Source organism: Accipiter gentilis, chromosome 7 (genome assembly GCF_929443795.1).
Source record: "Accipiter gentilis chromosome 7, bAccGen1.1, whole genome shotgun sequence".
Lineage (NCBI taxonomy): Eukaryota > Metazoa > Chordata > Aves > Accipitriformes > Accipitridae > Astur > Astur gentilis.
Window position 1 is genome coordinate 4,674,268 of NC_064886.1, and position 23,556 is coordinate 4,697,823.

At 51.3% G+C, this 23,556-nt stretch overlaps 2 protein-coding genes across 5 annotated transcripts; both read left to right on the forward strand.

Moving 5' to 3' along the window:
- Positions 1-1,985: 1,985 nt before the first annotated feature.
- Positions 1,986-14,056, forward strand: MLEC (malectin). Of its 2 annotated transcripts, XM_049804968.1 has the most exons (5): positions 2,015-2,306; positions 5,756-5,934; positions 7,310-7,486; positions 7,646-7,703; positions 8,872-9,199. In XM_049804968.1, exons 1-5 carry the CDS (start codon positions 2,072-2,074, stop codon positions 9,099-9,101), a joined length of 879 nt encoding a protein of 292 aa, XP_049660925.1. In that variant the 5' UTR covers positions 2,015-2,071; the 3' UTR covers positions 9,102-9,199. The 2 variants fall into 2 exon arrangements, with proteins under 2 accessions (XP_049660927.1, XP_049660925.1); XM_049804970.1 differs by lacking the exons at positions 7,310-7,486; positions 7,646-7,703 and having other exon boundaries at positions 1,986-2,306; positions 8,872-14,056.
- Positions 14,057-14,180: 124 nt separating this feature from the next.
- UNC119B (unc-119 lipid binding chaperone B) lies at positions 14,181-23,382 on the forward strand. 3 transcript variants are annotated; one of them, XM_049804972.1, is made up of 7 exons: positions 14,181-15,527; positions 15,616-15,893; positions 16,264-16,309; positions 17,049-17,162; positions 17,681-17,792; positions 18,032-18,204; positions 19,117-23,382. In XM_049804972.1, exons 2-7 carry the CDS (start codon positions 15,624-15,626, stop codon positions 19,227-19,229), a joined length of 828 nt encoding a protein of 275 aa, XP_049660929.1. In that variant the 5' UTR covers positions 14,181-15,527; positions 15,616-15,623; the 3' UTR covers positions 19,230-23,382. The 3 variants fall into 3 exon arrangements, with proteins under 3 accessions (XP_049660929.1, XP_049660928.1, XP_049660930.1); XM_049804971.1 differs by having other exon boundaries at positions 14,181-15,893; XM_049804973.1 differs by lacking the exons at positions 14,181-15,527; positions 15,616-15,893; positions 16,264-16,309 and adding an exon at positions 16,481-16,730.
- Positions 23,383-23,556: the final 174 nt, after the last annotated feature.

The window sequence follows — 23,556 nt, forward strand, 5'->3', positions numbered from 1 at the left end:
GCAGCTCATGGCAGTAACCTGGTGACACACCAAGTGTTTATGTGCTTTGAAGTTGTGCTCCTGACCCAAGCGCATCGCAGTTTAAGCTGAGAAATCTGGAGAGATTAGGGAGGATTGTCTGTAATCAGTACAAATGAGCTCTAACGAGGCCTCCCTTGGCCTCACCAACTGGACAGCATTGTTCTGGCCACGGCTGCTTGCACTCCTTTGCTAACCAAACGTGGGGGACACCCAACAGGTCACAAACAGCAGGGAAATGGGAGATTAGCCTGGATTTGATCAGATGCTGCCAGGGCTGGGGTCTGTAAGGCTGAGATGATTTGCCAGGAACCAGCAGTGAGGTGGCTTAATCTGGAGAGGTGCGAAGTGTGTGTGTTTCACACTTATTTTCTGGATGCGGTTTCCTAAGCCACCTTGCAGTTTCAGGAAGCCTTTCCTGGCAGCAGTGCTGGCGTGGAAACACAGCAGCGCCATGGCTGCCCTGCCCCAGTTATACCATGAGCCCGAGAGCCGATGTGACAGCAGCAAGGATGCAGTCTGGGCCCACTCCAACGTGGGCAGAGCAGGTTAGGGAACAGGAGGTGGGTGGTTACACCCCCCACCAAACTGAGCTCACTTCTCCGAGGCTGTGTCCCTGTTAAGAGGCCTCATGAGAGAATTACAAAAGCAACAAATCCGTCTAATTCTCAATCTGCAGTGCTAAGTCTTTATTGCTAAAAGCAAATGCTTTGTGCAAGTCTCAAATTAATAAAGTGTCATTGGGACTTGGGAGCAGCCGCTGCTAATGCAGTTGGCACCTGGAACGCAGACACGAGGCCTGGCTGGTGTCTGAAGCTTTGAGGAACACCGGGATCAGACAGAAGGACAAACACAGAGGCAAACATTAAGTTATTTGCCCCCCCACTGCGTAGCGAGCGCGTCTCATCCAATCTCCATCTGTGATGTCTCACTCCAGTCCTCCCAAGACCTTGCCAAGGTCCTCCAGAAAAAAAACCCCAGGTTCTTACATTCTCCTGTAAAATACAACACAGGGAGAAAAGTCACGGGCAATGTAACGGTTAGCTCTCTCCTCCCCCCCCGCCCTTTTATTTGCTGTTTTAATTTTCAGGCAGATTATTGTGGTCCAAAGAGGCTGCGCACCACCCAGCTGTCTCGCTCCTTACCGGGTGGGCCGGTAGCTGCCTTTTCCCACACTCCACGGCAGGTTCGGAGGGGGGAACCAGCGTGTTTTGCCGAGGCAGACAATCGGTACCGGGAGTTGCTGTTCAGAGTACAGCGGACACCGAGCTACCGGGATGTAGCTCGTCGTCGTCCCCGACGGCCAGCGGAGCTCCCGCTCCCCCAACTCCGCTCCCAGCCGCTTCACCCAAGCTCGCCGCGGCCCCCCTCCGCCTCCCTCCCTCTCGCTGCCCGTCGGTCCCGGCCCGCTCCGGTCCGGTCCGGTCCGGTCCGGTCCGTCCTGCCGCAACGCCGCCCGTCGCCTCGGCAACCCGGCGGCCTCCCCGCTTCCCGCCACCGTCCCACAGTGCTTTGCGTTCCGGCCGCGCTGGAGCTCCCTGATTGGAGGGGCGGAGGGGGCGGGGCTCTTCCCTCAGGCGTCCGGCGCTGAGGGGGAGCTCGCCGGGTTGCGTCCCCGTTCCGGACACGCCGCTGGGAAGCCTCGTCCCTCCCCGCCGCTCCTTCCCGGGGGAGCCGGTTCTACCCTCGCTCCCCTCCCCGAGCGGGCGGGCGGTACCGGCCCTGGGCACTCCCGGCTCGCAGGGACCGACTCCCCGCTCCGTTCCGGGCCGGCCCGCTCCCGCCGGGCACGCCTCCCGCCGCAGCGCGCCGCCGTCCCCTCGCCTCTCAACCAAGCCTGCTGCGCCCGCTCCCGCCGCCTATTGGCCAGGCGCCTTATGAATATGCAGACGAAGGCCGCCGGCCGCCTAATAGCAGGAGGGCAGAAAAATGAATATTCGCGGCGCGGCGCGCGGGTTGGCCGGCGAGCGCTCCGCCCCGGCAGCGGGTTAGGCTGCCCCCTGGCGGCGGACAGGAAGGGGCGGGCGGCGGGGCGCGGCGCCGGGAGCCCGAGATGGTGGGCGCCGGGGCGCGCGGGGCGCCGCTGCTGCTGCTGCCGCCCTTGCTGCTGCTGCTGCCGCCGCTGCTGCTGCCGCCGCCGCCGCTGCTGCTGCTGTTGCTGCCGCGGGGCGCGGCGGGCGGCCTCGCCGACAGCGTCGTCTGGGCCGTCAATGCGGGCGGCGATGCCCATGTGGACGTGAACGGCATCCACTTCCGCAAGGACCCGCTCGAGGGCCGCGTGGGCCGAGGTGAGGGCCGGGCCGGGGCGCCGGTACCGCGAGGGTGGCCCGACGCGGCGGGGGGTGTGTGTGTGTGGGTGTGGGTGTTGTGTGGGGCCGCCCTCGGGTCACCCCCCCCCCCCACCTCAGCTCCGAGGCCCGCCTGTGGTGGTGGTGGTGGTGGGGGGTGGTCCGGGACTCGCGTCCCGGCGCCGTCCCGCCTCCCCCGGCCCCGCCGACGGAGGGTCGGTGCGTCTCCCCGCAGGGCTGCGGTGGCCCGGGCGGGCCCGCAGGCCGGGTCTTCCCCTCCCTCAGCCGCCCGGGGTGGGGGGGGGGGGGGGGGGGCGACACACACAGCGAGGCCCCGCCGGGCAGCACCGGCCCGGTCCCCGCACGGCACTTGTCACCCGCGGGGGACCCCCCCCCCACCACCGTCACCCCCGCGGCGGAGCGGGCGCTGGGCCCCGGTGTGGCGGCGGGATGAACCCTGCGGGCTTCGGGCTGGTTTTCCCGGCCTCGGGCTGCGGGGTTGTGTAATGCCGGAGGGGAAGTCGCTCCGCGCGGGCTGGAGTGGAATTTCGGCTGGAAAGGCGACGGGAGCGGTCAGGCTGCCAAACCGGCCGCATGCAGCCGCCTGGCTCCTTTTTATTTTTTTTTTTTTAATTTTTATTTTTTTCCCATTTTCCACTGAAAGACCCCAGTTTCCACAGCAAGATCTGCCAGTTTGAAGCCCAGCCTGCAGCGCTCGCAGTATAAAGCGAGAGAACGCGCGTTGCCTGCTCTGCGCAGCCGGATCGCTCACGGTGCGGGGCGATGCCTGCCACCCCTAGACTGGTCCCAACGGACGGGGAGGAGGGCAGGTTGGTCGCTGGAGCCTCCGAGCTGGGGCCGGGCAGGAGAAAGGTGCAGCTGGCTGGTCTGCTCTACTGCTCCAGTCCTGGCAGGGTGTTCAAGAGCAGGGCAGGGACAGAAGCAGAAGTAGAGGCAGATGGGATATACGATCAGCTGCTCTAACTACTGAATCAGTAAAATTTCCTATCTGCCAGTAAGGACCGGATGGAGAACTAATATTGCATTTGAAACCGCTCTGCTTGTACGAATTTTGCATGTTTCTGGTAATTGGTGCACCAAAACTTAGTTGATTCACAAACGTATTGAAAAGTTACCTGTGCTGAGCAGCTCCTGCTGTCGGTTACAGGTGAGTGGTGGAGTGCAGAGAAGATCAGCTATCTGTTGACTTTTAAGCCTAACCTTCACTGTTTCCACGTAGGATGGTGAGGATTGCCCTGTGCTATACAGCTAGGACTGCCATTGCTTGCCATCCCAGAGAGCCGTTTGGGCACGATGGATAGAGGGGAGGTCACATTTAAATACTAACACAGTTTGTGAGGAGTTTTTCACCCCCGGTGGGAGCTGGCCGCCCCAGTCACACAAGGTGGCCTGATTGCTGTAGGTCAGCTTCCCTTCACAGACCTCTCACATGTGTGACTTGAAGGAGAATGTCCTTGTGGACTTGAACAATTTATTTTTGAGTTGAGGAGAAAAAAGAGTCTTTTTCAAGCACATTGTGACATGCTCTTCCTTTGGGGAAAGCCTCTGGTGCCTCCTCTGAACAGCAGGCCGTTACAGTAATCCTGCTTCAGCCAGCGGTGCCAGGCACAGCGGAGGCTTTACCCCTTTGAGCTCTCAGCTGCTTTTCCCTCAATGGCTTTTTATTGCACCATTGTTCAGTTTACTCTGGACTCCTCTCTGTGTTGATAGGCATGTAATGGCTACAGCAGAAATAGGTGGCTGACTGGGAGGAAACGACCTAGGGATAGTGTTTCTGGGCTGTACTGCCTCTGGGCAAATTAAAACCATTTTTTTCACGCCTCGGTTCAGATGCTGTGCCCTAAAGGACAAAATGTGCTGATGGCAATTACAGAATAGCCAGGTGCCAAACATAGTTGAGTCGCAGCTTAATGGGTACTGCTCCTCTCTCGGTGAGCTGCCTCTCAGCGTACCAAGCACGCTGTAAAATCAAGCTCGCTTCCACAGCTATGTCAACAGACCTCTGGTACGCAGGTGACGGGTCTTACTCTCCAGTTACCTTCTTGGATATTAAAGGACTTATGCAGGTTTTCCTCTAACAGGAGCTGGCTTCTGTGGAGTCCCTAGTTCGCTATCTGTAATTTGTAGCTGGCCAGAAGTATCAGTGTGGGAGGACAGGCTAAACTTTTTCACCCTCTGTATTTCTGGTGATTAGAGTCTTCAGCCTTTTTGCCTGGGTTCAAGTGTAAAGAGAAGTAGAAGATTGCCTGAGTAGCTCTGTGTGAAACAGGAGACTAAGAACTGGCATTAAGTTCCTGTTGCTCGTTTGCATTGGCTCCATCTTTGGCAACGTGCGCTGGGTTAGTAGTTCTTGCTTTGTCTTGGCCAATGCAGTGTCTGTTCCCATGGAAATGGGGGTGGAAATGGCAAGTGTCAGCAGAGAACGTTGTCTGGATCAACTTCTCCTGTCTTAAGTGCCAGTGGGCAGATGGTGTCCACAGTCTTCCCTCCTGCCCCTGCTTCACCAGGGAATTATCTGATTCAGAGCCCTTGAGGCATGCATCAGTTTGCATTCGTACAGTAACCCTGACACAATAAAATGTCAAGTTGGGTTAAGGTCTTTTGAGGGCTGCTCTAGAGGTGGTGAAATAATGAATGAGAAGAGGCAAATTTTATGATTTCTGTTATTTTCTCAGTTATTGTCCCATTTGGGAATGTTGTTTGGGCCCTTCTCAGGGGGCTGTTCAGATGCCTGCAGGCAGTGCCTGTTTCAGCTGGATGGCTGTAAGAACAGCAGCTGATGGAGCTGCTGGTGCTCTTGAAACCTTTGTGTATCTTTCTTGCTTCCTTCCTCCTGTCTTCAAGCTGGCAGGTATTGCGTGGCTGTGGTGAGAAGAAAGGGTTTCATAATATGTCTAATGCTTTTCACCCTTCTGCCATTCCCCAGGTTTTCACTTGAGGAGGATGAGTCTCTAAACCTGATGCCATCAACCGCTGACTTCAAATCCGTTGAATGAATGAGTAAAGTCAGTCTTATGCTGACTGTTTCATTTTCGTACACAGAGTTTGTAATCTGAAATTGTTGTAAAAATATTCTAGGTGTTTTTCCTCTTTGAAGCAGGAGTCAATGGCCAAGTCCTTTGGCTCTGTGCCCTGTTCGTGAAACAGACTCTTCTTTCTGAAATGGTGCGAGTGAGTTTACAGTGTCTTAAACTGTAGCATGTCCAGGCCTGTTTTTCTGCAGGGCCTGGGTTCTATGACTTTGGCTACTTCTGCTTCTGCTCCAGTAGTGCCTCCTCCTGGTGAGAGCAAGGAGGGGAGGCAGGTCTGACAAGGGCGTAAGTGCTATGCCACTTAGAAAGTTAAGCACTTCAAGAGTATATGAAGTGTCTTGTCCGTGTGCCTCAGAAATTAACCCTTCTTCTCACTGTTTTGTGCGTGAAACCCAGCTTCTGACTATGGTATGAAGCTGCCAATTTTGCGGTCCAACGCAGAAGATCAGATTCTGTACCAGACTGAGCGTTACAATGAGGAAACCTTTGGCTATGAAGTTCCCATCAAAGAGGAGGGTGACTATGTGCTGGTGTTGAAGTTTGCGGAGGTCTATTTTGCACAATCTCAACAGAAGGTAAGCAACAGCTCCGTGTTTGTCTCTTTGATGCGAGTTCCTGGCTAAGACCGTGTGTGTGCAGGTTGCCTCTGCTGCTTTACGCGCTGGAGAGGGGAGAGAAGTAAGGCGCTAATGGTTAACTTAGTTCCTAGAGTTGTCGTGGGCTCTGAAACTTTGAGCTCCCTTCCACACTCCAGATATACGGTTGGCTTGGAAAATCACATTACAAAATATTCAAACATGTGCAGCTAAACATAATTAGCACTAGAGTTTTATGATCCATTTAGGCTGTGCTGGCTTTGAGAAGTGTTTTTGCCTTTTCCCTGAACACTTGTTCCTGACCTGACAGCATGCTTGTGCTGGAGAAAGAATTGCAGAGGTTGAATCAGGGAAGTGATCTGGGTTAAATAACCTACTCACAACGATTTTTAAGAATGTAGTAAGACTGGATATGGGTTCAAACTGATCCTGAAAGCAGAGAGTTAAATTCAACCCTCTTTATTGCTCTTTAGAGAAAAATAATCCTTGTCCACTTTTGAAATCCCTCATGTAAGGCGTGGAAGCAGAAGCACAAAGAACTCAAAGCCCTGTGATAAATTGGGACAGAAGTGGTCTGTGGTTTAGTCTGGCTTTCCCCTGACTCTATCAGCTTCTTTAAAGCCCTGCTCCTTAAGCACTGTGCTGCCTTCCTGCCAGAGAAGTATTTCAGGGAACAGAACTGGTGGGGCTGGCTTACAGAATGGATGCAAAAAGCAGCCTCAGATTAAAGTGAAGGGCTGAGGCATCTTTGGTTCCTCTTCCTTCATGTGGTTCTGCTGGGATTCCCCAGGTGCTGAGTGAAGTTTGAGTCATTACAGCCCTGAGGAGGACTTTCACTCTGAATTCACAGATGTGGTTAGCAGTTCAACATTTTACCTCCTTCAAACCCTGTGTCCTTCACCAGCTTGTTTCCTCTTCTCTACTCTGCTGTAGGCTGTTAGTTAGAAATGGCTTAACTCCCTAGGGTGTGGTGTGCCGCAGCCACCCTGAGGTGGTAGGAGCAGGTCCTCAGCCAGTAGGTGGAAAGGAAGCTGTGAAAGAAAAGTATGAATAAACCAGAATAAAATTGTGCTCTCCTCAGTTCTGAACAGCAGACGTGGGGGTTATTTTAAAAGGAGGAGGCAGGTTTCAGGGTATTTGAAAGCAATGTTAATGCTTCAGTGTCTTCACCTGGCTGCTTTTGGGCTCTGAATCCTTCCCAAGGGAGTGGAGCTTGTGTGGTGGGACAGTGCATCCTGCAATGCTTTCTGGTCTTGAGTGCATAACAAGCAGAGACCTTTCCTGTTCTGTTCCCCTTTCAACCGTCACATGCCTGAATCCATTCTGACACTCTGTCATTTCTTCCAACCTGAAGGTATTTGATGTTCGCTTGAATGGCCACGTGGTGGTGAAGGACTTGGACATTTTTGACAGAGTTGGACACAGCACAGCTCACGATGAGATCATTCCCATGAGTATCAAGAAGGGGAAACTGAGTGTCCAGGGAGAGGTTTCCACATTCACGGGGAAGCTCCACATTGAGTTTGTAAAGGTAATAAGCTTTCCTGGGCAGAGCCCTGATCTTCCTTTTCCCCTTCTTCTCCAGCCGTGTGATACAGCTGTGTGCTGGAGGAGGAGAGGTGATGGTAGGTGGGAAGAATATTTCTTGCCTTAAAGCTGCAGCACTGACTTCCTTCTTTGCTTTCTCTAGGGCTACTATGACAATCCGAAAATCTGTGCCCTATACATCCTGCAAGGAACAGTGGAAGGTAAGCACAGTTTTTGAGCCAGAAGGCTCTTCCCCCTTGGAGAGCAGCCTGTTGCTTCTCAGACCATGAGATCATAGTTCTTGCTGACCCACCTCTGCCAAAACTGTTTCTCTCTCAGCAAGTTCCCACAGAGTGCAGTTGCAGAGTGAAATAGACGTGTAGTGTCCCCCTGCTCCTCCAAGTACACAAAGCTGTGTCATTTTTTGAATAAGAAAAATCAACTTGGCTCAGGACTTCCTGCATATGGGGTAGAGGAGAAGGCAACACATCTGGTCAGTCTTAGCTTATAGCTACAGATAAATTCCCTCTGGCCTTGGATGTCAGCAGCAGCCCTGCAGACAAGTAATTTACAGAGATGTTTTAGTTAGTAGTTAAGTGTTTCTTACCTGGAGCTTCGTGTTACCTTCTCAGCTTGAGGACAAGGCAGTGTTTTTTCCCAGATATCAGTTCCTGTGGATAGCAGTGGGGAGTGCTAGTAAAGTCCTTGCTCTTTCATCACCCTCTTTGTAAGTCTGTGCTGGAGTTGGACCCCCTCCAGTTCCTGAACAGGGGAGGTTTAGGACCCCTCTCTGACCAAAGCATCAAGCTGAAGATTTGGTGTGTTACCCTGTGGCCAGGTGGCACCTTGCTATATGTGAGACCTGCAATTCAGGCTCCAGGCTCAGAGGACTGGATTTGAGTGGGGTTGGGCCATACTGCTCTGATAGGTCTGGGGTTTGATGGGGTGCAGTGGTGTGAGGTAGGACCATTTGCGTAAAGAGTTGTTCCCGTTCCTCTTTGCACCTGTATCTGCTGGTCCCACAGGCAGCAGATGCTTGTTTTTGACTAGGTCTCACTGAGCAGCTGCAGTATCTGACTGTGTCAGCTTTAAGTGTGTTTTTGTGCTGTAACTTCTCCTGTGTGACACGTAGATGGGGTGGAGGGATGTAATTTTCTTTGCAGACTGGGTCTTTAGATGCGCTTGCATCATGGAGGAAAGAAATAGCGGTGTGAGCCTCTGTGAGGGAGGATGCTCCTATTTCCTGGGGTGCTCTGGCCGTGGTGTTGATGTGGTGTCATGCCCTGTTGCCCGTGTTCATGCGGGATTGGGGAGAGGGAAAGGGAGTGACTCTGGTGATTTCCCAGATTACATCCTGTCTCCTTGCAACCTTTTTGTCTTGCCCAACAGATGTTCCAAAGCTGCAGCCACACCCAGGTCTGGAGAAAAAAGAGGAAGATGATGATGAAGATGAATATGATGATGGCTCCAGTGTTAAAAAACAGGCAAATAAGAACCGGGTTCAGTCAGGCCCACGCACACCAAACCCATATGCCTCGGACAACAGCAGCCTCATGTTTCCTATATTGGTGGCCTTTGGCGTCTTCATTCCTACCCTCTTCTGCCTCTGCCGATTGTGAGAGCAAGCCCCACAGAGCATCAGCCAAGGGGCTGGGAGGGAAGGAGTTGGACCAAACACAGTTGCTTTCAATTTCTCCATATTGTTCATAATTTAAAAAAAAAAAAAAAAAAAAAAAAGATGAATCATTTGGAATGAATAGCAGGTCCAGGTAAGAGGGAGCTTACCTTCCCCCTGCCAGCAAGCAGCGAGGCCCTCGCCTTCCCCTTCACACCATGTGCAGCCTCCAATCCTCCCTGGGGCATCCAAGAGTAAACTGAGTCCTGGCTGCCTGTGTATTGGGCTGTTGAAAGCTGATGCTACCGGTCCTGGGCCACGTCCCACACTGAGAGAAAGCCATGTGCTGCAGGATCTCTGCCTTTGCTGGGTGGAATACGGTTCCTTAAGCGGGGAAGCAGCTCTTAAAACGAGGCCTGGGTACACGTTTTGTCTGGGAGCGTGGAAGTGTTGTGGTGCTCTTGGGTGACTAACGACTATGGAGGACAGAGCCTGGCTCAGCATCTCCCTGAATGTGTGCAACACTATGTATGGTACTTGCCTGCATAAAGCTACCGAGACTCCAGCTAGCCGCTCAGCCTCTGTGGAGACGTTCTCCTCCTAGGACTGCAAGCTGCGCCAGGAGCAGAGGGATTTATCTGGCCTGATTTGCTGCACCAGTTGGGAGAGACTTTTCTAGTTTGGCAATTGTAACGTTAGATCCATTGCAGAGGGATTCTGCTGTAGCCTGCGAGAGGCTGACGTTGTTAGCGTCTGATCAGATGCACTTGTTTTCTGTATTGATTATGGCTTTTGTTTCTTTTAATATCCTTTTCTTTTCAAAGGTTTCATTTTAAGCCCAGTTCCTTGTTTTACCCTTTCTGGCCAATGACCTCTCCTTTGGAAGAAGCGGAGAATCAGATGGCCTAGAGAGGAGGTTCTGGACTTGTTCCTTGACTTTCCTAACGGTTAGCTCCCTGCCCCGTGACTGTGAGCAACCTGTGCTGTAGGACAGAGTGGAGCAATCTCGCGGATGCTCCCTGTGAGCTCTTGTTCCCTGTCATAGGGACCAGGCCTACCTGCAGTGGTGAGAAGCACAGTGGAGTTGGTTAGTGTCTTCAGTTAGCTTGGCCTGTTGCGTATCAAGGGACTGTAGTGAAGGGGCAGATGTCCAACATTTCAGTACTGTAGAGCAAGGTGGTCTGTTGCCCTCCAGAGATCTGGAAGCGAGCAGAACACTGGAGACAAGGTCACCCACTTACCCCAGGGATATTTCTGCAAGAGGCTTCTATACAGAGGCTGAGCAGAGCGAAAGCCCTCACTGCGCCTGCTGATCCAGAGCTGCAGGCCCTGAGGAGCTGCCTTCCCACTGTCTTGGCCTCTGACATGTTGAGCACTTCTGGCTGGTGGGAGGGAGATGTTCTGTGTGCTGGAGGAGGATCTGTCCCAGGCAGGGTTGGGTTGTTGTGGGTCAGCTTCAGTGCTGGTGAGCTCTGGCTCACAGAAGACTTTAATTCATGCTATCTCTGTTGTTCTCAGAAGCGCTGTCTCTACTTGGAGCGCTGGCACTGAGCGGTGTCCTCCTTGCTGCTGCTCCTCCCTGGGCCTGAGTTTTCCTAGTGGTTGGGTTTGACCCCCTGCAATGGCTCAGCCTTTCTTTGAGCTGAGATGGGTTAGCAGAATTCCCTTATTTCTGGAAGGGAAACCGGAGGAGTAGCCTTTCTGCTCTGCTGGGCCCTTATTTCTGGAAGAGAAACCGGAGGAGTAGCCTTTCTGCTTTGCTGGGCCCTTATTTCTGGAAGAGAAACCGGAGGAGTAGCCTTTCTGCTACGCTGGGCCCTTATTTCTGGAAGGGAAACCGGAGGAGTAGCCTTTCTGCTCTGCTGGGCCCAAGGAGCTGAAGCCTTGGCTTCCTTCTAACCCTCAAGCTTTGATATGAGCTGCCAGCTCAGTAGCTCCAGAACGGGAGCTGGGAGAGGTGTCAAAGCACTGCTCTCTGCAGCAGTGACACTGAACCTTGCCTTTCTGATCGCATACATCACTGCTATAGGCCTGACCCCGATTCTGTGTCTGTGAGCTAAAAAGCAAGCAAGGACCTTAATCACCTTCTCTCCAATTGCACAAGTGGTAACAGCCAGTTTGGGAGAAACATGAGCGTCCCTGTCACAGTTGAAGAAGAAGACAGGCTTTACAGAGAGCAGATCTTAAGAACAAACCTTAAGATGAAAAGGTGGTAAGCTTGAAGTTGTCTGCTTTGCCTTCTAGCTGCTGTTAAAATCCTAGTACTTATAAAACTTATAAATATGAGCTCTGTTTTGTTTGGTGGTGGTGCCTGCAGAGATTCTCCAGCGTTTTGGGGATTGCTCTCACTGGAGCACAGAGACCTTTAGATCTTTATCAGTTTTGAGAAGCATGGACTGTGCTGATTTGTTAAGCAAAGAACCTGGGCTTGAAAGCAAGCTTCTCTGTTCTCCTCCAGGCCTTTTAGGTTGCATTTTATTTGAGCATCCTTGAAGCAAGGAATCACTCAGCTTCTTGTGGCTCACCCAGTAATCTCTGCACCTTGCCTAGCATGAGAAAAGGGGTGTGCATTTAGGTGTGCAAAAGTCAGAGACAAATCTTCTAGGATAGTTTATCCCTGCCTCTCCTGGCAGCCGGGGCACCCATTTGGTGCCATCAGCCGCCCTAAGGCAAAGCTGTGCAGAGTGTGATCTGTTGTGTTCTAGTTGCTCAGTTTAAATGACTTTGTCTTATTTGAATAAGAATAGGGAAGAGGAATAGTTCATCCTTCATGGCTTCAATTTAGTTGTTTTCTGCTCTGGTTTTGTGCATCTTTGTCACTGCAGAGCTGGTGGTTGGGGAGTTCCTGACCCTGTTGTGGTGCTGTGAAGAGTTTTCCTTGTTGGTCCATCCCCTCCAGACAGGTTTGCCTCGGAAGGAGCCTTCAAACAAAGTGTGTGGGAACACGGGAGGATGGTAGGGGATAACCAGTCAGCACCTTGCTGGGAATGGCATACTCAGGCCGGCTTCCCTTGCCATCTCTGTCTGGAGCTTGCAAGCCAGACAGATGTGTATAATGAGGTACTTGGTCCTGACCAGGGAAAGAAAAAGTTTGGATTGGCTGTAGCTTTCCAGCACGGGTGTTTGAGAGAATATTCAAGATGTTGTTTAACTGAGACTGGTTAGAGATAAGCCTGTTTGTGCTTTGTTGCCTCCAGCTGGCAGCAGGCAGGAGAAGTACGTGTCCTTGTGCAGCAGTGTGGGGAGCTGGGTCAGAACAGACCCTGGCTTGGTTTGTGCAGCAGTTGTGTAGAGAGGGGCAGATAAGGCAATTTTAATAAAGCTTCCAATTCATAAAGGGGAGGTGACGCCATCAATCATGTTTTGGGCCTGAATCCAGCCTCAGGGTAGTGGTTCCAAAGCCTATTTTAATTATCCCCTCATCAGTCCCTCCTTTCATACCTTTAAGCCAGGCCATTTGCCTCTTCTGTGTTTGCGAGTAAACCAACAGCTCAGCCCCTTTTGAGTATTCCATGTGGCAGTGAGCAGAAAGCCAAATGAATTTCCTTCTCTTTTTGGTGCCTTTGTATCAGGCTTTGAATAAAAGTCTATTTGAAGAAGCTTTTTTTTTTTTTTTTTTTTTTTTAAGGAGCTTCTGAGCTGTTTTTTCTTTTTCCCCTAAGGGACAGGCATTCCCTGCCCTTGTGATCAGCTGGGGATTGTCTCAGTATCCCTGGATGCCAGCTCTGGAGGTCACAGCTGAAGCAGAGGACTGTGAGCAAGTATCTTTGGTTCCAGCCCTTAAGGTCAATGGGAAAAAAGCCTAGCAGGGGATAGAACAACTGGAAGAGCTCTTTCAGGTCTGGTCTCCCCCAGAAATCTCCCGAAGGCAGGATGGAGAACTTCCAGACAGTCTGGTGCCTGCGTGTCTGTGCAGTTCAAAGCTGAGTGAGTCATGGCTAGGTCCTGGTAGTCGTATGGTTCTTACAGCTTCTGAGTGCAGAGTGTGACTTGGAGGGTCCTGCCCCCCAAACTCCCTCACTGAGGGCTTGCACTGCACCGTTTGGGTTTGAACAGGGAGCAGAGACCTGTGCTTTGTCTCTTGGCCTTTCTTTAAGTTGAAATGGGGTTGCAACAGCCAGGGAAATGTCTTGATATGGGAAGTCTGGGCTGAACAGACCTGTCTTTGATAGAAAACAGCAGGAGGAGGGAGAGGACCAGCAAGAGCAGCTTCAGCCCTTGATGTGAGACAGATTCTGAGCAGCTGCGAAGTACCAAGTGTTTCAGGCTCTGTTTGGTGCTCAAATGTGGGAGAGAGCCGTCTGCTTCTTGCACTTATGTGGCAGGGAAGGAAATATCCTTGCTGAGAATCCAAGGGAAATGGGAGCTGAGCCAGCACTGAGCTAATTTACCTACTGGCGCTTCTGCATCTCCACAACAAATGCCAAAGTCTAATACAATTCAAGGATGCTTTTTTTAACGTCAGCCTGGTTCCACCAGTCTGTCTTCACTGGCTAGTCCCAAATAGGCTCAGACAAGTATTCTGAACGGCACAAACACAACACCAGGCTGGAGCTGTGAAGGCTCGTGAAATGCGATTACCGAATAGGCCTCCTGTGCTGCATCCCTGCTTTGTGCGCTGCCCAGCAGGGCTGGGGCACGTGCGTTTCACCTTGGATCCGAACGGATTTGTCCCAGGAGTATAGTAGGAGCCGCATTGAAATGGTGCTAGGCTGGATGGGAGAGGTGAAAGCAGGTCCATGTCTTCCGGGACTCTGGCTTGCTCAGAGTTTATTGCTGTATATTAAATACTATTTTTGGAGATTGGGGGGAAGATGGGGGAGGGGGAGGGATGGGGCGGCACTGTCCCCAGTCTGATCAGTGGGACGCTACTGCAGGTTATTGATAGGCTTTGATTTCTTTTTTTCCCAAGAAGTGCTTTATTTAAAAAAAAAAAAAAAGAAAAAATAATCAACAGAAGTGCTTTCCTCCTTCCTAGAAACAGTGCTGGCTGAGTAGAAAATGTGAATAATCTTTTGCAAACATCAGAGGTCTCTGCTAAAGAGTTTGTGTGATGGAGATGTCAAGGCAAGGGGCAAAGTACAGCTTGAACCAGTTTAACTGGGGAGAGTGTGAATCTAGAAAACGCAGGATCTCTGCCCTGGAGTTGTTGCCAGTCACGTGTAGTGGGGATGTGCTTGCCTGTGCTACCATGGCTGTTCTGTCACACTATAACAGTTCCTGAGCTAGGGCGCTGGATTGAAGCAGTGTCTGGAAACTTGCTGGCAAGTAGGGGCTTGAGTTTTTCACAGTTTCTACGGGGGCTGCGTGTGTTCAGGGCTTTCCCACTCGAGAAGCAGCCAGGTTGGTAAAGCAGCCCTGGAGACCATGAGAGCAGAGGCAGGATTTGTGCTTTGTGCCAGGAGGCAGTAGCCAGGACTGCGAGATGCTGGGCAAGTGACAGCGATGCTTGGGTCCCATCGTCGTAGCAGCTTTTAGCGTTGGCAGGTTGTCCCACTGCTCCGTAGTGTCCGGCTGCAGAGGCTGGGACACGTGGAAGTGACCCGTGCCCTTGGCATTAAGGACACATCACAAACTACTTGAAGCTGCAGGTCTAAGTTGTCTGTAAAGGCTAAAGCAGTGTGGGGAGAGATCTCCATCTGTACTTGTCACCAGCACAAAGGGTTTTGAAGGAGGATTTTTTATTTTACTGTCCATTGCTTTGTGTTATAACAACTTGCAGTGACATTTTTTTTTTTTTTTTTTTTAGTTTGTTTTGCAGCAAGCTTGGGCCCTGGGTGAAAAGCACAGATGTCTATTTCTGATTGCATTGGCTTTGCAGGGACTAGTTTGGGGGAAAAGACGGGTGTGGGGGTGGGTTATTTTATTTTTGGTACATGGTAGCGGTTTTATTTTTTAATTTCCCCAGGATGTTTGGTTGAGGGAATGTTCTGAAATCTACTGTCTGGCAGTTTTAACCAGCAGTGTGTTAAAGGAAAATAAACAAAATTATATTGTCACTTGGATGAGGTGGTCCCTCTTTTCTAGTGGTGGGAGCGGAGGAGCCCCCTCTGCTTTACGGCTCGTGGTGCGGGAGGCCGAGACTTGACTGCACTGCGGAGGGGACTTGCAGGCTCTGCCGAGATGCAGTTTAATATCCCACCACTGCTGCAGCCCAGAGCCTCTCCCTGCCACTGCCTGCCTCCGGTACAGCCCCGGCATTCTCTTGGGGGTTGTTTTGGGCGATCGAGTGCAAGTTGAATGGTATAACATCCTCTTAAAGAGTGCTGATGTGGACCTTGTTGCTTCCTGCTCAGATCGGGAACACCAGATATGTAACCTACCTTCTCGGGTTTTGCAAGCTGCCCCGATTTCGGCTTGAAGCTGCGTCAGAGGCGGTCAGAAGGGGCTGGAGCTGGAGCAGATTGAAAGCGGCTCCTTCCTCCTGCAGGTGCCTCCTCTGGGGGGACAAGGGACCCCGGCCCCACGCAGAGCAGCCGTTCTTCCAGACAGCCTGGGTCTTTGGTCTGTCCTTCTAGGGCACGGGATGGAGGGACCGAACCCGATGCAGCGAGGAGGATTTGGGAGCACCGGCGTGGGCAGCCTTGTTCGAAATAGCATTCGGTTGGCAGTAGCAGGCGTGTGCCGCTTGCGAGCAGCAGCGAACGTCACTAACCACTGCTCTAAATCTGTTTGCGGTCATCTTGAGCGTTGGTTGAAGCCTGAAAAGAGGACGTGGATGTTTCTTGTTCTTACCCCGGTTCCCCGAAGGGCTGGAGGTGGCTCTTGGCAGCTCTTCGGTGCCTATCGCAGGCTGGTGGGTAGCCCCTCTTTTGGGGAAGAAATGCATCGCTTCTTTGGTGTGATGCTCCTGCGGGATCTCCCCAGTCCCTCCCGCCAGGCTGGGGACACTGGTCCGGTATTTGCTCCCTGGGGACAGCAGACAGGGGGTCCCCAGGCCAGGGCAGCGGTGGGGCGCGCGCCCCGTGGCATCCCCACGCCGGCTCACGGCTGCTTCCCGAAAAGCGCTTGCCACCGTTCCCTAAAAAGACCGGGGCTCTCAGGGGGACACCCGGGGTGCAGCGGGAGGGGTTTTTGTTTGGGGTTTTTTTTTTTGGAGTTTCTTTTCCCCAGGTAACTCCCAGCTTTTTTTTTCCACCCGCTGTCATCCGCCCCGCTGTGCACAGCGCCGGGAGGGAGGTGCTGCCGCCCCGGGCCGGGGGCGCCCGCCAGGTGGGTCGCTCGGTGTCGGGGCTCCACGGGCGACGGGTCGCGACACGGTTCGCCGGGTCTCCCCTCCGGCCACGGCCGCGGCGGGCCCTGCTTAGCTTCGCGGGGCCCCTCTCGTTGCTAGGCAGCGCCCGCGCCCTCTGACCCGCCGCGGCCCCGCCCCTCGCTCCCATAGCTACCGAGGGAGGCGGCGGCCATCTTGGCGGCGGCGGGGCGATGAGCGGCTCGAAGGCGAGGGCGGCGGCGGCGGCGGCGGGGCCGGAGAAGAAGCCGCCGCCAGGGACCGGGGGGCCGCTCAGCCGCCTGAGGGGGCGGCGCGGCTCGACCGACGCGGCGCCGCGGCCGCCGTGGACCGAGTCCGAGTTGCTGGCGCTGGAGACCGTCCGGCCCGAGCACGTCCTGGGGCTGTGCCGGGTGACGGAGAGTGAGTGCGGGCCGGGGAGCGCTTTTTTGTTTTGTTTTGGGGTTGTTTTTTTTTTTTTTTTCCTCCGAGCTGCCGACCTCTGCTTTTCTGTCCCGATCCCTTCCCTTTCTTGCTCTGCTCCCTGGCACCTAGTGTGCCTTTGTTTCTTCTAGCCTCAGTTTTGTCCCGCTTTCCTGACGCTTCTGCAAAACAACTTGCAGTATGTATCTTAACGGGCTGGGGTTGGTAAAAAAAAAAAAAAAAAAAAAAAAAAAAATTCCTTTGGTAATTGCTCAGAGATCTTTTGAAATGCTACTATATGTTTTCTTTCTCTTCTAGATTATTTATGCAAACCCGAAGACAACATTTACAACATCGACTTCACCAGGTTTAAGATCCGGGACCTTGAAACTGGAACAGTGCTGTTTGAAATTGCAAAGCCATCTGCTTCAGGTATGTCATGCTAACGTTGCAGGGAGGGTAGAGAGGCTTGCCAAGCTGAGAAGTTGCAACGCAGAACCCACGCAAACCAAGCAGAAAGGTCCTTCGATATGTCCTGGTGACTAAATTCATCTCCTTTAAGCATAGGACGGAGTTTACTTCTGCTAAGAAACTTGTTGTCATAAAAATGTGAAGTGATTTTTGTAACATGGGGGAGTACTATCAGCTTCAGATCTTCCGTTGTTGGCTGGTTGTGGTGCAAAGTGTCTTTCATGTGCTTTAGCACTTGTGAGCGGGGATATCCTGTGAGGTTGAGGGTAGTTTCAGCTCTGGAGCCACCAAGGCTGCACCAGCTGTCATAGCAGATCTTTTCTTTATTACTTAGTGCCAGTATGAACTCAGACTAATTATTAGACACCTTTAGGTTCAGTGCCTAAGTAATAGCCAGCTTATCCTGATATACCCGCTAGCCAGTATCACCTTACATGTATGCTATTAGCAGAATAACTCTGAGCTGGTGTGTTTTCTAGAGCAAGATGACGAGGACAACGATGACAACAGTGAACTGGACGCTAGTGCAGGCCGCTTTGTTCGTTACCAGTTCACCCCAGCATTTCTCCGTCTTCGGACTGTTGGTGCAACGTGAGTATGAGTCCATAGAAAGGAGGGAGAATCAGATGTTTACAAAGTGTCGCTTGACAGTTTATAACAAAACTGAGTCAAAGCCTAGAGAGAACTCATCTTACACTACAAATATCAAAGTCTCTCTTTCTGAAATGATCTGTTGGATTCTTGTGTAGTCTTGGGTCCAAGGCTCTGTTCTTCCCAATAGGAAGAGAGGTACGTCGTCTTAGCTGTTTTTTCCTACTTTTTGCATACAGAGTGGAATTCACAGTGGGAGAAAAGCCAGTGTCAAACTTTCGAATGATTGAGAGACATTACTTCCGAGATCGCTTGCTGAAGAACTTTGACTTTGATTTTGGCTTCTGCATTCCCAGTAGCAGGAACACATGTGAACACATTTATGAATTTCCTCAGCTCTCAGAAGACCTTAGTAAGTATCTTCTTTCCCACACTGAGTTGTGTTTTGTTTCTGTCTGTGCATATGCTCATTTTCTCCCTCTACTTGTGAAAGAAATTGTGATGGGGATGGGGGTGACACAAAGAAATAGATAGAGGTTCCTGGTTTAAGTTGTGTGTAATCTTGATTGAATTACAGATTTGTGCTGCTAATTCTCCTTTGAAAATGAAAGCCCAAGACAACCTGTGTTGTCAAGTCACGGGCTGCAAGAACTGATCAGAGTCACAGGGCTGACATATCTGATGCCTAACAGTGTAGCCCAGAAGATAACAGAACCCTGAAAAAGGGTTCTCTTCATAGCCATGCATCTGTTTTCAGCGCTTGCTTGTTAGGGCTTGAGCCTCCTGCTTTGGAACAGAACTGGCTCTTCTCTGAGAGTGTGTTTTTGAGCCTACCAAGATCTCTGCAAATACACATTGCACAGGGTATGTCTGACCTCAGGAGGTGGATAGAGCAGGAGCACGTGGGCCCTTCTGTAGCTGCCTAGGTGCGGGGGGAGGCGCGGAGTTTGTACCCCGCCTTTGTACGTGTCGGGAGTGCCACCGCTTTTTTGTTTGCAGATTGCTACCTCTCTGCTCGCAGATGTGATTGCTGCTCTGCTCTAGTGGTGGCTCTGACAGTTTCTAAGGTCGTCTTGTGTGAGATTACTCGATCCCCCTTTGTTTGCTTTTGACAGCACTTGTCCTGTGAATAGGAAGAATAGGAAGGGGCAGGCCAGAGCTTTTGAAGCATGCTCAGCGGAGCAGTTTGCTGCTTTTACTTGGGTAGGGCAGAGCATCAGCCTGGTAAATCCAGCAGAGTGGCAGTCCTTTTTATACTCTGACTTCGTGCTGTCCAGGGGAGTGTGGCAGGCTTTTGAATGTAATTGAGCTTTCTCTTTCACAGTCCGTCTGATGGTTGAAAATCCGTACGAGACCCGCTCAGACAGCTTTTACTTTGTGGACAACAAGTTGATTATGCATAACAAGGCCGACTATGCTTACAACGGAGGACAGTAATGATTCTAAGTCCGCTGGATGCTGTGATGCTGTTAAACGTTCCGGATGCCCAGGAGTGGACTGGAGTTGCTGCCTCGTGCAACAAGGCTTCTTGCCAAACCTTTTCTCCTTGCATGAGGCTGAAAACATGAAGCAAAGACGACAGCTCATGAAAGTAAAGGAAATCTCCCTGCAACACTTCTCTATCTGACATTCAACGTATCCTGCCTCTCATTCTCTTATTTCTGGTTACCTTCTGGTACCTTGGTTAGGTCATGGATCAGAGGCACTGTTAGAAAATTATTGCTGTTACAGTCTTTATAGTTAGGTTGCACCTTTAGTGCTTCTGATATTTCACCTGCTGGGTGACTACACTCTTTCAAGAGGTCAGATTGTTCGGGTAAGCTATTTCTTAGCAGGAAAATTTTACCCCTTCAAGTAGTCAGTGATGCCTAAAGAGCAGATCTTTTCTTCGGGTGGATAGATCATCTCTTTAGTGCACAGTGGTTTAGTTTGTAGCATGGCTGACGTTGCTTTTTAGGGCGCATCCCAGTATTCTCCAGTGGGAAAGATAAGAGACTAATTCAGCTTCTAAGCAGTGCAAGAATCTTCCTTCTGCCTCCAGGGGCCTGAGCTGCCCCTGAGAACAGTTTAATCTGTGTCTTGCCAGAGATTTCAGTAGAGATACGAGATAGGGGGAAAAAAGGGGCTTTATCCAGGTTGGTCGTCGAGTCAGCCTGATAGCATTTCTGTTTGAGCTCTTGTGAGCAAATTGTTGCATTTTGGAGCTCGGGGGTCAACCTTAGAGCTGAAGTTAGTCTCATTATATTTACCATTTCTCCTTCTTCCCTTCGTGTAGGAATTTTGGCTCTTGCTACAGAGTGTATTGCTTTCTAGATCGACGGCACGTTGTCAGTCTAGCTGGGGTGGAGGGGAGGTGTCAATCTAGTGGGGCTTAGAGGAAAAAGGGAGAATGTGGGAAAATGCCTTGAAAAATTGTGTAGGAAGCAGAGCTTCCTGGGCTTCAATCTCTCTAATTTTAAAACTGAATGATCTGTCAGAGGTGTTGGAAGGAGAAATGGTGGTGTTATGAACTCATTTGCTTTGTTTCATTTGAGGTATTAGTAGCTAAAAGCTTCCCGGGTCAGATCACTCAGTGTTACGGAGTGAGATTCTTACAAAGCGAGAATTTAGATGATTCTCTTTTTTAATAGTTTGAGCTCCCATCGCTACTTTGCCTACTTAGCTGCCTATTTATTGTTTAGGAAGTTCTTCTGCCAAGGTAGTTACCACCAGACCTGAGGGTGTATTTCACAGCTGTGTTTGGGGTCTGGCAATAGGAGTATCAAGATGCAGTAGGAGAAGGAGACCCATGTCTTCCCAGCAGCCACGCAAACCCTTTTCTGCTTATTTTGTTGTCTCTCAAGACTGGCGTTTTTCCTGTGTCCTCGCCGGGCTGGTCAGTCGTGTCTCTTGTACGTGGCAGTTAGGTTGTGTCTAGACTAGAGATGTTTGCTAGCATTAGTTCTATTTGTTCCTTGAGACAATTGAAACCTAACTCCTTCGTGGACACAGTTGGTTACCTATTGTGTTAAGCAAGATTCAGTATATGTTATGTTTTAGCAGGATTAAGTGGGGTGGGCATCACACCCTGCGGCCTGTTAATGCGTAGACAGCAATAGGAAGCCACTGCCTTTACCTCGCAGATTAACGATACTGTCTTTGGTGTAGAAGATCAGCTGGCATCAGGGTAAGCAGTGAGAGTATGTGGGGTGGCAGTCATGAAAGAATCTCCAGCTCTTGGGAAGATATTTAATTATGATTAACCACAACAAATGACCTGTTCTGGGTGGAGCATTAATTATGAGCAACCACAACAAATGTCTTGGGAATGCAGAGGGGCAAGGTCTACGTGGTTGAAAGATGAAGAACAGTTCTGCTACCATCAATCCCCTCCAGCATCTCTAAAGGCACTTAGGCAATCTTGTTTAGATATTTCAGAATTAGTTAAAGCTGCTTGTAAGGTGGAGCTTGAGATGCCTCTTGCAGCGATTGTCTTCAGAAGGCCTCGTGCCGTGCCAGGGAAGGTGGGAAACATTTGTTTTGCTGGAAGTTCCTTGTGACAAGGCAGAACTGCCTGGAAGTGTGCTTTTCATCCTGAAGAGTTCTGAGATGCTCAGGATAGCGTCTGAAGAGCCTGCTAGTTATTCCCTGGGAAATTTGAGCATATTGAGCTGAATTTATATGTAGTATAAATCCAGGTGCCTTTAAATGTTACTTTTATTGCATTTTCTGCATGAAGCAACCTCTTGCTTTTCTTATCAGTGTGATGATTCCCATCTGTTTTCTATGTCACTGCATAAAGGTTCTTAAAAGGAAGATGGACTGTTGCCAGAGCAAGCAGCAGAAATCACTGTACGGGCAAATGACGATTTGTGTGAGCCGTTAGTAGTAGTCAGCGTGCAGCTCTGCACGGTCGGTCGGGCTGTTTGTAGGGAGTGTGGGTGCCATCTAGCCGCTGCTTTGCAGAATGCGACTGGCAGCAGGAGAGCGCTCTGCCAAATGTCAATGAGGCATTTGATGCCAGTAGTGATGAGAAAAAAGCGTTGAAGCAGTTGCTTTCCCATTGGTGACTGTATCAGCTATTTAGCAATAAGAAAAGGAAAACTGGAGGAAAATGGGAAGACCTGCAGGCAGCAGTAGCACCCCTCAGTTTCTAGCCGAATGTGTTTGCTTTGCCAGATTAGAAGGTCTTTGCCCAAAAAGCATGCTGCAGGAAAAAAAAAGTCCCTACAAGAGGGCAACCCAGCACTGAAAAAGTTGATTGTAATCCAAAAAGTCAGGGATTTCAAAACTCCTGTCCCCACTTTGGCCACTTCCCTAAGGTTACTTTTTCTCTTGGGTGTTTTCTATAAAGTGTCTTCTCTTTGTGGCAGGGATGATGTCTTTGGTAAACATGGTTTAACAGAGCATCTTCCTTTTGGATCGTGTGCTCTGGTGCTTTAATGATGGGCCAAAGCTCCTCATGCCAGTGAGCTAGGAAGAAATTCCAATGGGGTCTCATCCTTTCAGGTGGATGGTCTGTCCTAGCCAGGTGCTGAACGTAAGGGGGATGCTGTCAGTGTCAGGTTGATGCTGTCAGGTTGAAGTTTGAGCAAGGGAAAAGGTATCTGTGCAGACAGCTTCTCTCGGGTTGTGTGCTGAGTTGGAACGAGGAAAGAGTTGGGATCATACTGTGTTCTGCTCTAACAAAAAAAGGGACCAAACCCACAAACTCATGCTAAATCTTTCCAGTATTTGTCCTCTTAGCACCAGGACCTCTTTTTCACATTGAGGCGAGTGCTTTGGATCCATGCAAGCAGTTTTCTTGGACAGCTATTTTCACGATTGACTGACATATTGCACCTTGTGAAGGAAGGTCGTCTCTTGTTGTATGGACTGGGTACTGCTGTCCTTGTCCTCCATTTTTGGTAGGAAGTATCTTCCTTTGTGTGTTTTCCTTAGGATTTTCAATGTCTCTTGCTGCAGAGAAGCAGCATCCTCCTCTCTGGTGCTTGAGGATGTTTACCCCACTTATCGGAGGGTTCAGGAAGAATAAAACAAGCATTTAGAAGTGAGAAATGCACGAGGAAGGTGGTGGCGAAGCAGTAAGGTCCAGACGTGGTAACTCTTACTTCTCAGCTCTGTGTTTCATTACGTCCTCTTCAGCTGTTTCCCAGTGTTTGTCTTCTGCCCCGCTGTCCTGTCGCATCAAGCTACCGAGCCTTGTGCTACCCCAGAGCGTGGCCCGGTATCGGGTGAAATCCTCGGACTCGAACACTGCCATCTCCCCGGAGCTTTATGATGAAGACAAGGCTAAGGGACGGCGGTCTGGCGGAGTCATCGCCTCTTCCTCTGCAGCAAAGGGAAACAACGAACACCAGCAACCACCCTCTCCCTCTGCCCGGATCTCAGTGCTGTTCCAGGACACGTATTTGTATCTCTCACAGCGTGGCCTTTGGGCTGCTGGCGCGTCGACCTCCTCCGTGCTGTCCCCTCCGGGCGCTCCCGTGGCCCTTTTGGGCTGAGGCCAGCCGTGCTGGCCGTGCCCCTTCAGTCCTGGGGTCGCTGGCTTCCCTCCCTTGGTCCCAGCACGGTGCCGGCGGCCCCCCCCCCCCCCCCCTCCCCGCCCTCCGACGATGTATTTGTATAAATGTTATTTTGTCACCAGCAATAGTAATAAAGAATTTCCCTTTTCGCACAGGTGGTGCCCGGTCTTGTGGGCGGGGCCGGAGCGCGGGGGGGGGCGGAGCCGTGGGGCGGGGCCGGGGCGCCAATGTGGGGGGGGGGGGGGGGGGGCCCCCCAGGC